The sequence below is a fragment of the Eulemur rufifrons genome, chromosome 6 (assembly GCF_041146395.1).
Source record: "Eulemur rufifrons isolate Redbay chromosome 6, OSU_ERuf_1, whole genome shotgun sequence".
NCBI lineage: Eukaryota > Metazoa > Chordata > Mammalia > Primates > Lemuridae > Eulemur > Eulemur rufifrons.
In genome coordinates, this window is record NC_090988.1 from 59,207,949 (window position 1) to 59,226,785 (window position 18,837).

The window sequence follows — 18,837 nt, forward strand, 5'->3', positions numbered from 1 at the left end:
GGCCGAGGTAGGCGGATCGTTTGAGCTCAGGAGTTCGAGACCAGCCTAAGCAAGAGCGAGATCCCATCTCTACTAAAAAAAATAGAAAGAAATTATATGGACAGCTAAAAATATATATAGAAAAAATTAGCCGGGCATGGTGGCGCATGCCTGTAGTCCCAGCTACTCGGGAGGCTGAGACAGAAGGATCCCTTGAGCTCAGGAGTTTGAGGTTGCTGTGAGCTAGGTTGAGGCCACGGCACTCACTCTAGCCTGGGCAAGAGTGAGACTCTGTCTCAAAAAAAAAAAAAAAAAAAGAGTAAGGGATCTGAATCTGAATAGACATTTCTCTATACAAATGGCCAATAAGCACATGAAAAGATGTTCAACACTATTTGCCATCAAAGAAATGCAAATTAAACTCACAAGGAGATACCACTTCACATTCACTGGGATGGTTATACTCAAAAACACAGAAATAGAAAGTGTTGGAGGAATGCAGAGAAAAGAGAACTCTCACATACTGCTGGTGGGAACGTAAAATAGTCTAGCCACTTTGGAAAACAGTTTGGCAGTTCCTCAAAAGGTTAAACAGAGAGTAATCATATGACCCAAAAATTACACTCTTAGGTATATACCCAAGAAGACTATGCTCACACAAAAACTTATACACAAATGTTCGTAGTAGCATTATCATAATAGCCAATGTCCATCAACTGATGAATGGATAAACAAAATGTGGTATAACCATACAAAATAAATAATATTATCCAGCCATAAAAAGGAATGAAATACTGATACATACTATACCATGGATGAACTTTGAAAACATTATGCTAAGAAAGCCAGTCATGAAATACCACATATTATATGATTCCATTACTATGAAGTACCCAGAAAGTCTACAGAGACAGAAAATAAACTAGCGATTGCCTAGAGCTGGGGTGTGGAGAGTTGGGAAGTGGGGGAAAGAGTGACTGCTAATGGATATGGGGTTTCTTGCAGGGAGGTGTGTGATAAAAATTTTCTAAAATTGACTGTGGTGATGGTTGTACAAATCTGTGACTATATTAAAAACGACTATACACTTTAGGTAAATTGCACGGTATATGCATTTTATCTCAATAAATCTGTTTGTTTTTTTTTTTTTTTTTTAAAGTCATCTAGCCTAACCACCTGTATTCAATACCTTCATACACCTCAAGTTGTGGTCCTTATTCTGCTGAAATACCATCAGATAGGAAACTCAATGCTTCCCCCAGGAATCTCAAGCTATTAATACCTCTGAACAACAATGGCTAATAGAACTATCTTCTTTATATTGAGTTAATGAGTGAGTAATGAGAGTAAGAAAGGAAAAATAGGGTTTCAGAAAACAACACTGAATGAATCATGATGAAGCAAGAAACCTATATTAGAATTGATTAAAAAGAGGTGATTGATAAAGAAACCTGCATGAGAATTAAGAAGAGGTTATTGATAACATCAAAGAGGTGTTTAAAAAGAAAAGAATACCATTTTCAAAAGTAGGAGAGGGATTTGGCGAGCAATGGAACATACAGACTAGATGGTAAAAATATGTTTTATATCCTAAAAGAAATCAGAGTATTTTGTATTTGGTGTAATAGTTCACATATTTACTGCTGAACACTTAACAGTGTGCCAGGCACTATGTCAGACATTGAGATTAAAATGACAAAAAAGGCAGGGCCCACCAGTTCATGTCTGTAATCCCAGCACTCTGGGAGGCTGAGGCAGGAAGACAGCTTGAGCTCAGGAGTCCAAGACCAGCCTAAGCAAGAGCAAGACTCCATCTCTATTAAAAATAGAAAAATCAGCCAGGTGTTGTGGCGCATGCCTGTTGTCCCAGCTACTCAGGAGGCTGAGGCAGGAGGATCAGTTGAACCCAGGAGTTTGAGGTTGCAGTGAGCTATGAAGATACCACTGCACTCTACCTGAGGTGACAGAGATTTGGTCTTCAAAAAAAAAAAAGCGTTTCTGTTTTTAAAGAGTTTATAGACAAGGAATACAGTTACAATGAAATAGTAAACTCTACCTTAACCATTAAATCCAATGGCCTTTTCTCAGTCCTCACTTTTAAGACTTCCCTGCAACACAAGAAAGTGATTATCACATACTGGTCACTCAATAAAAATTGGATTAGTCTGAATAAATCTTTGTCAAATTTTCCTACCTTAATCTCTATGGCACATCACTTTCCTGAGCTTTTGTTTTCCCACTGGTCCTTCAACCTATTCCTTCTCAGTCCTTTTCACTGGTTCTTCTTTAATCCCCTCTCCCAAGATTGTGTCTCAACCTGTTTTTTCTTTATCCTTTTTCCTTTGGCAAACTCATTCATTCTCAAGGAGTCCATCATAATTTCCAAAATGTACAGCTCTAGTTCTGACTTTTCCCCCAAGTACTTGTCTCTTACCTCTAAATTCAATTAGTATATGTCAAACCTAAAATTGAAACTCATTTTTACCATCTAAAACCTGCTCTCTTCGCATATTTCTTTTCTTTGTAGATTCATTCTCTCAGACCTTTAGGCCTGAGACTTATAACCTCAACCACTTGTGACCAATGGTAGGCTGGGGTCAGAACACTGAATTTAGAAGAGATTTTTCTCTTTGTAAAGTTCACTGGCCTCAGTGGGGAACAACCTTATCTCCTGGATCTCGGTACCACCATGTTTCTTAGAATTGAATAGTACAAGATGTTTAAAAAGTCACCAACTATAAAACATATGGAAATTTATAGTTGAAATGATTTTTTACAAAAGGAAATTTTAAAATTATGAAATATACCAGGTATACAAAAGTATAGATGATAATATATGGACACTTGTATATCTACCGCCCAAATATAACTGAAGTCCCTGTGTACTCATCCCCCCAAACCCTCTCTGAGATAGACATACCTCTGAGTTTGGTGCTTATTATTAGCATGTGTGCTTTTAGACTTTACTAGGTAAGTATGCATCCATAAACAATAAACAATATTATCTTGAATGTTTTAAAGCTTTATATTACGGATGGATGGTGGTGATGGTTACACAACAATGTGAATGTTACTGAACTGTATACCTAAAAGTGGTTAAAATAGTAAATTTTGTTATATATATATTTACCACAATAAACAAATCCTTATATTATGGAATTATACTGCACTCATGTGTACTTGCCTTTTTTTCTGGGTGGGGATCAATATTTTGGCCAAGAAATGTACAGCCAACAAATGTTGATATGTATAGGTCTAGTTTATTCAACCAGACTGCTATATAGCATCTCATTGTATGACCATATCACAATTTATTTGCCCATTCTCCAGCTGATGAACATTTACATTATTTTCAATTTTTCACTATTACAAATGTTCCACTTGACAGCTACATTACAAACAGGATTTGTGGTTTTTAAAATTTTGCTTTAAAAAAATAACTAAAGAGACCAGAATAAAGATATTAGAACATTAAAAACTGCAGGTTTTCCAATGTAGAAAACAGCTGTGGTGACTATCTTTATAGGTACTTCCGTATCCTATAAAATGGAATTTAACTAAATCCTAATTGTTTATTGAAAGCTTTCCCCATATTTAGGTTTCCGTAATTATTAAAATTCACTTAGCTTATCATTTAAACTTGACTAAAAACTTAATGGATTTTATAGAGTGAAGCTTTACTTTCCCTTGTTAATAACCATCCCTTGTTAATAACCATTGCTAAAAACAAAAACTCTAGTGCTGTTAACAAAAGAGACTTCTGAAAGCAACATTAAACATTAAATGAAATCTGCAGCATTGCATTCTTGGGGCAAATAAATCAATAAAGAACTGGATGTGTTTATATTTTTTATTACAGTGGTTCAGGAAAGGTCTTAATGGGCCAGTTCCTTCAGATATGTAAACTCCTCCCTAAACACCAAGGAAGTTGTAGAGGCCATTTAATTCAGCATTACTTAAAGTGGAATCCAGGACAATAGCTGTGACTGTTTCTTCCTCACCAGTTTCCTGCAAGGGCCCCATCTTGTTATATTCCCCTCTTACCTAACTCGCCTTTATTGCCCACTGCTTTCATATTTGCTGCTAGTTTAACCAGATCTTTTTTTTAATCTTTTATCAACCTCCCCACTCCCAATCCATCCTATATATTACTAAAAGAGAGAACTATGTGTCTTACTTGCTTAGCACAGGGCCTGGTCCATGTAGTCAACACACATCAACTATCACTGTTTTGTTACCAGACTTATCTTCCTAAAGCATAATTCTAACTGGTCTTGCCATTTCTCTGATCAAAAGCTTTCAATGGTTTCCACTGATGACAAGAGGCTGTGTTACAGCACAAAGGAGGTAACAGAGTGAAGTAGAATGAGTACCATCTTTTCAGTCAGTTATTGGTTAAGATTATGGCCGTGCCTCTGTTTAAGTAGAGATCAGATGAACCTTTCTAGAGCTAATTTTCATTGTCGGTAAAATGGGTATAATGGTATCTACTTTTCAGAGTTGTTATAAGAATTATAAATTAAATAAGATCATATATACAAAGCACCCAGCACATACCATATATATTTAACAAATTCTGATTTTCCCTCCCTACAAACTGAATGCCCAAACAATTGAATTCCATAATCTAATACAAAAGTACCTCCTCACACTACCATCCCATTACATACCACTGATTCAGCCAAACAAGGCTTCCCACCATGCTTTGAACCTGATCTCTGCCCTCTTGCCTAAGCCTATGCTTATATTCCAGTGGTTTTGCTTTCCTCCCAACTCCACATATCTAAATCCAGCCAATCCTCAAGGCTCAGGGCCCCACTCTCCAAAGCATTTTCTCATGCCACCCCCCATGCCCTTACAACACACGGCTTGAACTTCTTTAATTGCACTTAACACACTTGGCCTTATTCAAGAGCTGTACCTATGAGTCTTACAGCTCCTACTTGGATGAATTGGGAAACAGAAACAGGTAACATCTTCCACTAAGTATCCTTTCCACCTAATTTTATTTAATGCTGACTGAAACTTATAAATCATATCTGAGAACAAGAAAAGCAGCCTCTGAAGTTGGCCTGGTACTATCAGCCAGGCACTGGTATTGCTATGAGCTGGCTGGCTTGGGACCCACAGCTAAGTCTCAGTGTTCTCTGTTACATCTAAGCAATTTCAAAACATCAACATCAGACAAAGCCATTCTATGACCATGATGGATCAAGACAAAATGAAGACCAGTCTGCAATCTGTCTGAAAACAGGCAAAACATTAACACTGGCCAAGCCACAAAACACCAAACAACGCCTAGTGTTGGACAATATGAGTGACTGCTGTTTACTTACCTAGTTTTTCTCTAGTCTGCCCTCCCTTTAGATAAACTCTATTAAGATATCCAGTCATAGAATTTGCTCTACTTTCTGACAGCATTCAATTCAAAACAAAGCCCCATGTACTTAAACCTTCCTCAAAGTCACCTAACAATTCTAGAAAAAGGCTTTTTCTGACACTGTCACGCTGTGTTACTGAGATACCCTACGATTCCCCCGGTATGCATTCTCCCTTGCTGCGATGAACATTAAACCCAGCTTGTTCAACTACACGTACCTTCCTGGTGGTCTTTGGCTGGAGGACAAACTAAGAATTTCTTGAATAAAGGTCTAGTGTTTTATTTATGTTTGGGTCCCCCACAGAGCTTGCTCTGGGTCTTGCATGCTGTACTCTTCGTTGAACTGATCTCGATGAATTATACTGTGTCTACTAGCCTTTATTGGAATCTCAAGATCCAGCCCAGTCACTTGCAGGGGTAAAAATAGCTTTTTATTTCATTATTCTGCCAGTTTTCAATTTCAGTTTCTAAAATAGAAAATGGCAATGAAGATGACTGATCAAGGCACTCCACACCCACTCACCTATAAGTTTCTGAATTTGAAAAAAATGCCTAATTTATAAGCATTCACAGGCTCTCAAATTATCTCCTATTGTTTTCTGTTCATTTCCATAATATATGAACAGAAAAGTGATCCTTTGAAATAAAAATAATTACCTAATCTCCCACTCTTCTTTGAAGAGTATATGTCTTATGCTTCATTGGAAGAAAATTTATGGCAAGCAACCAAAATAATATATTTGTCTTCAGTCACCTACATACCAACACATAAGGAGCTAATTTAAGATAACAAATAAATGTATGTGTATATGTATTTACACATCTCACGGAGATCAAGACTCAGTGGGACAGGACTTGCTTGAGGAGAACATGGTGACAAAGTCTGAGCTACTCCAGAGTAACAAGGCCCCTGGGGAGCAGCTGGTAAGGAACCCTATTTATAAGTATTCAGGCAGGGTCACCAGGAGAGATGCCCAGATACAATGCTCTTGTGGGAGCACTCAAGGTTCCCAGCCAGGTACACGTGGTGGCTACAGCCCCCCTGAAGCCAACTCTAACACAGAAGCAGCACACTGTCATCTTGGAGGACTTCAACTACCCTGGCACCTATTCAAAGTCTCATTTTGCTAACAACGGAACAACTGACAAGTTCTTCACCTAGTGTGGTGACACTTTTATGTTCTAAAGGTACATAAGGTGAGCAAGGGAACTGCTACTCTGACCAAAGAAGAAACTGGCTGGTGAAATGAAAGGAGATCCCTAGGAGAATGACACTATGACACCTCAGTGTTTGTGACAACAAAGTAGGAGTTATGTGGCACAGGCTCTGGGAAGTCAGAGTTCAGAAATTCTAAAACAGAGACATACAATTTCATGGCAAGAGACTCACTCTAAGAAGAAAGCTCTTAAAAATACATTTCTGTTTGTATTTCAAAAATTCTCAAGCAAGCAGGAAAGGCAGAAGAAAAAAAAGCAGATGTACAGGTAGCACTTCTAAAAGGACAGAAAAGATAAACAGAAAGACACATAAGCAATCAACATGAAACAGTTGCAAGATCTGGAAAAGCCACATGAGGGGCCAAGGTCCAAAATAAATTAAGTTTTACAAACGCTAGCAAAAGCAAAAGGGGTATTTTTGGTAATATTTAGAGCAAAAAGGCAATTTGCCTGGTGACAATATGTAATTCTAAGAAAGTAGAACTCCTCAACCTCTATTTTGCTTCTCTACTCTCTATCAAAGGGAATGAATTTTGGATTAAATGGAGGAGAATTAACAATTCTGAGGAAAAAAAATAAAGTCCCAGAGAAGGGTAAGTTCAAGTTTATTCACTAAATTATATCTACCAAGAGGACTGGGAAAACTTGCAAATAAGATCACTGAATTAAAGAAAATTTTAAGAAATTATGTCAGTACAAAGAGAAGTCTTTAAAGATGGAAAAAACTATTATTCCAATGCAGAAAGTGGAAAGTGGATGGTGGATTCTACAAACTATAGAGAAGTGAGCATGTTGTAGCTCTTGGGCTAGATTCTAAAAAGGACTCTTCCTTTTTTTTTTTTTTTTGATGGAGTGGACATGGGAGGGAAGAGACAGTACTTTTTTTTCTGATCATAAAAGAAATACATATCTATGGAAAATTGAGAAAAAAGTACAGAAAAATGGAAGGACTAACAATCACCCATAATTCCATGATCAAGAAATAATCACTGTTAAAATGTTTACATATTTCTTTCTAGTAAATATATACATTTACTTTTCACCGGTATCATACGATGTTCCCATGTCACTTAAAACTCTTCATGAATATAAGTTACTGGATTTATCATAATAGTCTATTGTATGGATGCATGATAATTTATGTAACCATAATGAATTTAATAATAATAAGGTAGTGGCTTCCAAATGCTAATAGAGAAAGTCATGATCCCTAGGAGCCAGCATTCATTAATTCACTCACTTCATTCATTCTTTCATTTATTCAACAAATATTTATTGTCTACTATATATAGGCCTGGTCTAAAGCTGGACATACAGCTACAAACAAAACAAACATAAATCCCTGACCTCATGGAACCTCCTTTCTAAGTGGGAAAAATGACAATAAACAATATAATGATAAATACTAAGCAGAAAAAATAAAGCAGGGATAAAGGATAGGATTATGTTGGGCGACATTAAGATTTTAGCTGGAGTGCCCAGAGAAGGCATCAGGAGATGTCATTTGAGTGAAGACATGAAGAAGATGAAAGAAAAGGCACATGGATATGCAAAGGCCCTGAGGTGGGAGCTAGCCAGGCATGTTCAAGGAACAGTGAGAAGGCAGCCAGTGTGGCCAAAGCAAAGAAAGAAAGAGGAAAAAATTGAAGGAAAACAGGAAGAAGGTAATATAGGGCCTTTTAGGTCATGTACAGACTTTCTCTATGAATCAGGAAGCCACTGGAGGGTTTTTAGGAAGGAAGAAACATGAGTTGACTTATGCTTTAACATGATCACTGTGGCTGCTGTGTTGAGAACAGACTGAAGGGGGGAAGGGAGCAAGCAAGTAGACCACAGTGACAGAATAAAATGGAATAGAACAATCAAATGACAAACTGGTTGAATGTCTACAAAAAGGCTTCAATGAATAGCCTGGTGTGACCCTTACGTCAGTTTCAAATGACTGGTACATTTTTAAAAACAATTTGAATGACCTATCAAGAAGACATGCTGATCATAATCAAGTGTGAAATTGTAAATAAAAAAATTATAAGACAGTGGGAAAAATCTGAACAACAACTGGATATTTAATGACATTAAGGAAGTATTGATTTTGTAGGTATGATAATGGTATTGTGGCTACGTTGTGAGAAGAATCCTATTTTTTGTGGAGATGCATACTGAAGTATTTAAGGATGAAGTGATCCAATGTATAGGATTTGCTTCAAAATAATCCACTGAATAGGGGAAAAAGTAGGTGGGGATATCCATGACACCGATTGACCAGGTACTGATGGTTGTTGAAGCAGGATCATGTGAATTCATTTTACTACTCTTTCTACTTTTGCATATGTTTGAAAATGTCTTTAACAAAAAGTTTTTTAAAAAATCAAGAATGGCATATAGCTGAGAGAGATGGTAAACAAGTACACTGAATGGAACAATTAATATTCTGAAAAAATGTCAAGAGGCTAGAATTCTGGGCCAAATTTAAACAGATAGAATATATCAGGGAAAACTACAGAGTCCTATATTTAGTTCCAAGGCATCAAGTGAATAGTACAAAATGAACAAAACCTAGATGAGGAGCTCCTACTAAAAAGGAAAAAAAAAGATTCAGAATTCAGCAAGTAAAATGCCACAGTGAGAAGGATGCCAACAATCTAAAGCAATCCCCAGAAAGCATTAAGTACAGAATTTTAAAAAGGGGGGGGTTAAGGAGGAGGAGGAGACAATAGACTGCTTTTTCGCGAGCTACTTGTCTTACATTTGCTGTTACTAGCAGCTCTAGAAGTCCTTTTTTTTGAGACAGAGTCTCTCGCTGGGTCACCCGGCTAGAGTTCAGTGGCATCATCGTAGCTCACAGCAACCTCAAACTCTTGGGCTCAAGTGATCCTTCTGCCTCTCAGCCTCCTGAGTAGCTGAGACTACAGATGCACTCCATAACACCCGGCTACTTTTTGTATTGCTCAAGCAATCCTCCTGCCTCAGCCTCCCAGAGTGCCAGGATTACAGGTGTGAGCCACTGCGCCTGCCCTAGGAGTCCCTTCTAAGAAAGCTGTGCTCAGATACTTGCAACTATGTCATATGAAGAATGGATGAAGGAGCCAGGGATGTTAACATAAGACTGAAGAAGGGGACATGATACTATTCTTCAAATTCCTGAACTCATCCTTCCCCTTTAAACTACTTTTCCTCAATTCCTATTCTGTTGAAAAACAACATCATCTACCCATTCACCTAAACCTGAGAATAATCCAAGATGCCTCCCTCTCCCTCCCCTGCCAATTCTCTTGTTCTCTTCCCTCCAACTCAATGTTGATAGCCCCTCTTGCTCCAGTACCCATATTTTCCTATGGGAACCACTCTCAACTCCAGAGAGGGTTAATCAGCATATCCCTCCTACCCACAGCACCGCAAGTAAGGTACTACAAGCCATTAAGATGGGTGGATATGTTTGCTGGGACTGCTGGGAAAGAAACTGAGACACAGGGTTGGGGTGAGAGTGAAGGAGGATTTAAAAGAAAAGAGACACTCTTTCTCTGGACAGTGGAATGTGAGGAGGCAGTATCTGGAACTGTTGTGACCATTGTTGCTACGCTGAGAAAGCAGCCAGAGGATGGAGCCAACTTGAGAAGGAAGTCGGAGTGAAAAGGACACAGAAAATCAGAGCTGCAGCCCTGATGAGACTGTGAATCTCTGAATCAAACTGCACTGGAAGCCAGTTCTAACACAGGGCCTTTTCATTTACACAAGACAATAAATTCCCTTTCTCTCTTAAGACAAGACAAGCTGAATTTTGTCTCTTGTCACAAGCATCCTAACTGATAAGCCCAATGACTTAGTGATGCTCATGATGTCTCAATTGGACTACTGTACCAACCTTCTCCATGCAGAAATCCTCACAGTGTAGCCTCTACACTGCTGCCAGGGTGTCCTTTCTAAAATCAGGTTGAATGTTTCTCTTCTACTTACAAACTTATGATGGCCTCATCTGCCTTTAGAATAAAATACAAACTATGACAGAAAAAAAACCCTTTACAATGTGGCCCCTGCCAACTTCTCTGGTCAATCTCTCACAATTCTAAGGCTATTTCGAGGCTCTGTTGTTTTTTGCTCTGTATGCCTAGAATGCCTTTCTTCATCTGGATGATAAGCAAACAAACAAAAAACAAAACAAAATATTAAAACATTTTAAGAGTTGTCTCCTCAACTTAGCCAAGGAAAGCAGGGTTGGCTTAACGTCAAAAAATCAAGTAATATGCCATATCAATAGAATAATTTTATGATCAGCTCAACACAGAAAAATGCATCTGACTTAACACCCCCTTCCTAAAAACAATCAACAAACTACGAATGAGAAAGGAACTTCTTCATCCTGATAAGAGGCATCTCCAAAATGCCTCCATTTAACATTATACTTAATGGTAAGAAATTTTTCTTCTTAAGATCAGAAACAAAACAGGATGTTTGCTCTTACTACTTCTATTAAACATTGTACTGGAGGTTCCAGCCAGGGCAGTTAGGCAAAAAAATAAATAAATAAAAGGCACGCAGATGGGCCGGGCGTGGTGGCTCACGCCTGTAATCCTAGCACTCTGGGAGGCCGAGGTGGGCGGATTGTTTGAGCTCAGGAGTTCGAGACCAGCCTGAGCAAGAGCGAGACCCCACCTCTACTAAAAATACAAAGAAATTATATGGACAGCTAAAAATATATATAGAAAAAATTAGCCGGGCATGGTGGCGCATGCCTGTAGTCCCAGCTACTCGGGAGGCTGAGGCAGTAGGATCGCTTGAGCTCAGGAGTTTGAGGTTGCTGTGAGCTAGGCTGACGCCACGGCACTCACTCTAGCCTGGGCAACAGAGTGAGACTCTGTCTCAAAAAAAAAAAAAAAAAAAAAGGCACGCAGATTAGAAAGAAAGCAGTAAAACTATATGCAGAAAACACGATCATGTATTACAGCTAATAAACAAGTTCAGCAAAGTGGCAGGTTACAGTATCAATATACAAAAATTAATTGTATGTCTACGTACTTGCAAGGAACAACCTGAATATAAAATTAAGAAAATAATTCAATGCATAATAGCATCAAAAAGAATAAAATACTAAGAAATATATTTAACAAAATAAGACTTTTACACTGAAAACTACAAACTTCTTTGAAAGAAATTAACATGTTGACTGCCACACTTGGGAAAAGAAATTTCCCTGGGCCCAGAATGTTGTATTAAAACAAAAAGATCCTTTCTAATTTGTTATTTTTTATTGTTTTCTGTGCACGAGTTATATGCAATGCAATCCACATTTTTAGAATTAAACTGTCAGTATTGTGACAATAAGAACATTAACAAGTAAGATTTTCATGAACCAAATGCAGGGTTTTGCTTCATGTGGCCCCAGGCTCAAACTAGCCTGAGTTAAATACAACTCACATGGCAGTCAATGTGTTAAAGACCTAAATAAATAAAAAGAAATCCTGTGCTCATGTAATAAATTGAAAGACTTAAATTTGGTAAGATAGCAATGCTTCCCAAATTGATTCAACACACTCTATCAAAATCCAGCTGGCTTTTTGTTTTCCTTCAGAAACTGACAAGATGATCCTAAAATTCATATGAAAATGTTGGGTTACAAGATCCAGAATAGCCATAACAATCTTGAAAAAGAAGAACAAAGTTGGAGAATTCACACTTCATGATTTCAAAACTTACAAAGCTACAGTAATCAAGACAATGTGGTACTGGTGTTAAGGATCAATGGAAGAGAACTGACAGTCCAGAAATAAACTCTCATATTTGCAGTTAATTGATTTTCGACAAAGATGCCAAAAAAACTCAATGAGAAAAGAATGGTCTTTTCAACAATGGTGCTGGGACAACTGTATATCCACAAGAAGTTGAACTCCTACCTCACATAATACATACAAATCAATTCAGAAGGATCAAAGATTTAATTGCAGCAGCAAAAACTATAAAACCTGAAAACATGCACAAATCTTTGTGATCTTGGCTTTGGCAATGATTTGTCTTAGGTATGACAAAAGCAGAAGCAACAAAAAGATAATAGACTGGACTTCATTAAAATTTAAAACTTTTCTTCTTCAAAGGACGCCACCAAGAAAGTGAAGACAACCCACTGAATGGGAGAAAATATTTGCAAATTACATATTTGGTAATGGACTTGTATCTAGAATATAAAAAGAACTCTTACAACAATAAAAAGACAAGTAACCCAATTTTAAAAATGGACAAAGGACCTGAATAGACAGTTCTCCAAAAAAGATATACAAATAGTGAATAAACACATGAAAAGACAATGTCATTAGTCCTAAGAGAAATGCAAATAAAATTACAATGAGATGTCACTTCACACCCACTAGGATAGCTATGATTAAAGACAAATAACAAGTGTTGGCAAGATATGGAGAAATTGGAACCCTTATACACTGCTGAAGGGAATGTAAAATGGCACAGCTGCTTTGGAAAATAGGCTGGCAGTTTCTCAAAAGGTTAAACATAGAGTAACCATATGTCCCTCTTAGTTTCAGCCACAATGGAATACTCATATTTTCCAAGTGTATACACCCAAGAGAAATGAAAACATAAGTCCACACAAAAATTTGTACGAAAACATTAATAACAGCAATATTCATAATAGCTAAAAGGAAAAACAATCTAATGTCCATCAACTGATGAGTAAATAAAATGTGGTATATCCACATAATGGAATATTATTAATCCATAAAAAGGAATGAAGTACTGATACAAGTTACAAAGTGTAAACATTATGCTAGGTGAAAGCAGCATATAGATAACATATTCCATTTATATGAAATGTCCATAACAGCCAGATCTATAGAGACATAAAGTAGATTAGTGGCTGCCTAGGCCTGGAGGGTGGGCTGGGGGGATTTGGAGGGTGATGGCTAAAAGGTTTCTTTTGGGGATAAAACGTTCTAAAATTGATTGTGGTGATGGTTGCACAACTCTGTGAAAATATTAAATACCACTGAACTGTCTACTTTAAGTGGGTGATTTATATGGCATGTAAATTAGATCTCAAGAAAGCTGTTACCAGAAAGAAAAAAAAAAGACCTGCCTCCTCTATGAGACCTTTCTTAAATCCCAAAAAAAAAAAAAACTGGCCATTGCGTATATGTGTCTCCACTGTTCCTGAGTAGACTCAAATACCTGCAAGTATTCGCTGACACTTTTGCATTTATCTGTTGACATGTCTGTTTTCCTCTACTAAACTGTGGGCTCCTCAAGGCAGGGATTTGGCTCATTTTTTCCGTGAATACACAGTGTCTATGCACTGCGTATATACTACTCGATAGGATACATCATAAATATTTGTTAAAAGACTATCTTAAAGGCTACCATGTGGAAAGGGGACTGTACTTTTTCACACACACCAATCAGCAAAAATGGAAGCTATAATGACATAAACTTTAAGAATTTTCAAATAAACAGGGTTTTTCCTTTCTTCAAAGCAGGTATTTCTGGATTTTGTGAATTATCTGAATTGATACTCAAATTTGGGGCATGTGTGTAAACAGTATGTGCATTTTTCTAGAGAGAAATACATAGTTTTCATCAGATTCTCAAAGGGGTATGTAACCCAAAAATGCTTAGGATTCATTGCTTTAAAAATGTCAGCGTTCCAAGGAAGGGACACTGACAATAGCTAGCAAATTTCAGTTACTGGTATGTTTAAGGTATGTTTGTGCCTAGATTACACTACTTAGGTAACTTGTAATACAAAAAAGAGAATTCATAATCTTCAATTTATTCATTTAAAAGTTATTTATTGACTGCCCATTACATGCCAGGTGCTAAAGAAATAGTGGTAAGCAGGACAAGGTCCCTGCCCTCGTGGAGCTTACATTCTAGAAGGTGGAGACAAAAACCAAACAGGTAAACCAAATTTCATATCATAAAGTGATTCCTGCAAGGAAAAAAATAGAGCAACATATTGGGATAGGAAATGATGGCAGTAGAAGGTTATTTCAAATAGGGTCATCAGGGAAAGTCTGTCTGTGGAGGTTACATTTGAGCAGAAACTTAAAAGATAAGAAGGAAGCTGAGGGAAGAGCACTTCAGGAATAAAGAAAACTGAAAGTGCAAAGCTTCTAAGATGAGAACACTGAATACCAGCATTTAAGTTCTCAAGAAAAAGAGCCATGTCTAATCTCCACTCTATACTTCTTACAACACTCAGAAGAGTGTCTCCCACTCAATTCAATAGTACTTGCTCAAGATAATTCACCATAATTATCTTGAATTCAGCTCAGTAAAAAAACTGTTTTAGAAGAATCTTCACTGTTCAGGATCATCAAGAATTTACTCTTCTTCAAGACAGACAATATCATTAGACAAAATAAGTAAAACCTTGTGGATTCTGCCACAAGACAGAAAGAGAGAAAGAAAAAAAAGACCAAATAAGCAAAGATGTTTTAGAAGTCTCTTCCCAGTGGATAGTCTTAAAAGCATAAAGATTATCAAGCAATTCTGTGAACAGAATTATGTGTTCAATCTGCCCTCCAACCCTAGATCTGGGTGCCTTGCATTTATAATATTTAATATCTATGATGCCCAAGAGAATGGAACTACAGTTAATGTGCACAAATTAGAATTCAAAAAGAGCTGTCCAGCAATCAACAGGTTGAACATTAGCGGAAGTGTCTGTAAAACCGTGTCACAAGAAATTTACAAAGATAATTTACAGGAGAAAGTCAGCAGAACTTCATGACCTATGGAGAATTGTTCTGGTTCCTTTTCCCAGCGTTAAGCACCATGCCTTTACACTCATTCTGTAAAAGCCCCCAAATTCAGCCAAGAGGATGGATTTCTAAATACCACATACATCATGCCAATAACAAAGGATTAACAGACAAATATTGTTTAAGTAAGGGGAACGTAATAATTTGTTCATTTCCACCTCAGTAACAGAAACTTGGGTTATTAAAATCTTCAAGTTATATTAAAAGAGCCTGAAGCAGTGAGCGTCCAACACCACGTTGAAAGTATACAACCAATTAGGCTTAACAATAACTCCTTCCAGCTGACTTCAGTTCGTGCAAAAGCACAACAGAGAGCACACAGAAACCCCAAAGAGGGAAACCCAGCTGGGAACCCTGCTGACTCAAAGCACGTGAACAGATGGTAACAAGATGAGTTAGGCCAGCAAGGGGAAGAGGGAAGGGACTACCAACAAAAGGGTGTGTGCGAGGCCGCCTAGACTGGGATGCACGCATGCACAAATTCCTGGCCCGTCCTTCAGCCGAACCGGCCGGGCCGCCGCCGCCCGCTGATGCCAACGGAATCGTGGGGCCTGCCCCGCCCAAACCTCGGTTCTTTCTAGCCGGTTTAATGGATACCTCGGTGGGGGCTGGGACTCCCAGAATCACCCCTCCCTCGAGCAGCGTTTGGCCGGGCGGCTCCAGGTAGCCGGCCCGCTCTTACCTTCAGGTGCTGGCGGCGGCTCCTGCCGCTTTCCGCGAGACAGGAAGGCCTTGGGCAGCAGCAGCGACACAGCCAGCACGAGCCCCGAGGCCAGGGCCACTCTCTGCACGGTGGAGTACGCCATGGTCCCTCACAGGTGCAGGTGCAGGTGCAGATTCCCGCAGGAACCGGAACCGGAACCTCACGCGGGCTGCAGCTCCCAAGTTAAGCGCGGGCGGCGCGGGCAGCGCGTGCAGCGCGGACGGCGTCGCGCGAGGGACAAGATGCGCGAGGCTCCCGCGCCTCCACCTCCGCGGTCCGGAGCCGACCTGCGCCTCCCGCGTGGTTCCCCGTCGTTGTAAACGGACTCGCTCCATCCCATTTATGCTAACCAGAAACTCCTCCTCCTCCCTCACCATCTGTCACCCAGCCCTGAGCATTCTACCGCCTGCACAGTCTGCAGTCGGTGCCCTTCCTTCCCCACTTAACACACTGCGCTGCGCCCACCCTTAAGAGCACGCCCTCGATTTTCCTCCTCACTGTCATGAACTCAGTTCCAGCTTTCACTCATGCCCCTCGCATTCATTCTCCGCCTGCAGCCAAAGGAAATAATGCTAAAACGCAGGACTTACTCTCTCGCTTAAAACTTTTCAGTAACTCCCCAATATCTTAAGAACAAGAGTCAAACTTTTTCTATGACCTTAAGGCCTTTCACGGTCTGGTCTTACTAATGCTCCTTCCAGGCTAGATGGTTTGCTATTTCCCCAGCATACTCCTTGTTTTGAGAGGACCTTTGCTTGTCCTGTTCCCTCTGCCTGGAAAATCCCTGATGCCATCTCCACCTGTCAAAAACGTCTCTAAAGAACAGCTCAAAAACACTACCCTCATGAAGCTTTTTCAGTTAGCCTCACTTCCTCTCCAATCCCACTGTTCTTTGTTACTGTCTGTATTCCATCGTTTGACAAACATTTTTTAGTTTTTACTATGTATCAAACTCTGAACTTGGCACTACAATGTCTTAACGAATAAGATGGGCTCCCTCATGGGGCAGATAGGTATCTAAACAAGAAAATATCATAAGTGTTCTGTACCCTGGAGCAGTCAGCTGAACTGGAAGGAGGAAGAGTGGAAAAGCTCCTTAGAGAAGATGAAATTTAAGTTAGTTTTTGATAAATAAGTAACTTCCTAGGCAGACAGGTGGGAGGGGTTAGAAGGGTATTCCCCAAAAAGGGCGCAAAGAAAGCAAAGGCATGAAAGCTTGAAGCTTCCTGGTGTGTTCAGAACACTATCAGTAATTCGTTCTGGTTAGGCCATAGAGTTGATGACAGGACACAAGGTGATGAGACTGCAAATATAAGCAGGAGCTAAATTGTGAAAAACTTAGATAGAACTTCAGTTACACATGTTGTGACAGTTGTGACACATGCATTTATCTTTGCTTTCCACAGACACTTCTCAAAAATGCAAATAGCGATAAAGTATATAAGCTATAAGACTAAAGAGAATGGTAGAAAAGATAACAGTAGATGAGAAATGTCAAAAATTGTGTAAGATGCACTGCAACACTGTCCAATAGAAATACAATGCTAGCCACATATGTAATTTAAAATTTTCTAGTAGCCACATTTTAAAAGTAAAAATAGGTAAAATTAATTTTGATAATATTTTATTTAAACTAATATATCTAAAATATCATTTCAAAATGTGTAGCACTAGTCAGTCACATTTCAACAGCTCAATAGCATGGCAAGTTGGCTAGCATATTGGGTAGTGCAGGTGTACAGCATAAAAAGTTAAGTGCTGACAGAGAGAAGCTTATAAGAAGCAAATTAATTTGCCCCTGGGAACCTATAAAGTCTTAGGAATTGGAGGCACTGGGTTTCTTTAAAGGCAGGTGTGTGGAATGGGGCTGACTAAAGAAGGATTGGTTGAAAGTCTGGTTAAGAAGCAGTTGATATCTCCTAAATCTTTTTCCTCAATTCATGTGGTTGCCCATATTGGCTTCACTGAAGCATCATTATCATTGATGTCATCAACATCAACATATTGAGTACTTATTATGTTCCAGGCATCTTACATATCATAACTCAATTGATTCTCCCAACAACTTCATGAAGTAAGCAATATTATTATATACTCATTTTACAGATGAGAAAACCAATACACAGAAAGCTTAAGTAACTTGCCAACAATTATACAGTATAAGTTGGAGACTCTGATTTGCACCCAATCATACTTACTGCAGAACTTGCCCTCTTAGTTACCAGTTTTACTCTCTGGAGATGTTAAATAAGAGAGCTCTGGACTCCTGGGCAACAGGTGAGCTTAGGGAGGAGGTGACTAATGGGATGTGGCCTCTAAGAGGTGCAGAGGAGTCTGGAATGACCCCTAAAATTGTGGCTTGGGTGACTGGGATAGACATTTATTCTACATAATAAGATTTTGAGAACAGAAGAATCAGATTTGTGAGAAAGGTGATGAGTACAGATTTTGACTAGTTGAATTTGAAGTTGCATTAAATATCCATATAGAGATATCCAGTTGGACATAGGAGTCTGAAGTTCAGAAGAGGTGTTTGGGCTAGAAACAATATGGAAGTCGTCAGCCCATCAATAGTAAATGAAGTCTGGGAGAAGATTGGCAACCGTTCTCATGTAACGTACTAAGAGGCCACAATGGAAACCTAGCTTACAACACTGAGTTGAAGTTTCCATGTATGAGGATAGAAATGGAGTGGAAATGAAGATAGTGATGCAAGTATTAAAATCATGAATGAATAAGGAGTCACTGGAAGGTTGGAAGGTGACAGGAACAGAGAATGTAATGAGCAGGCAGAT

The 18,837-nt window shown here is 38.8% G+C and overlaps 1 protein-coding gene across 3 annotated transcripts in view; it reads right to left on the minus strand.

The window, feature by feature from the left end:
- RIC3 (RIC3 acetylcholine receptor chaperone) overlaps positions 1-16,163 on the minus strand; it is a 40,659-nt gene extending 24,496 nt beyond the window's left edge. For all 3 annotated transcript variants that reach the window (XM_069469527.1, XM_069469525.1, XM_069469526.1), the window contains exon 1: positions 16,022-16,163. In XM_069469527.1, the coding sequence (XP_069325628.1) occupies positions 16,022-16,145 (124 nt within the window). In that variant the 5' untranslated portion in view covers positions 16,146-16,163. The remainder of the gene's footprint in view (positions 1-16,021) is intronic.
- Positions 16,164-18,837: the final 2,674 nt, after the last annotated feature.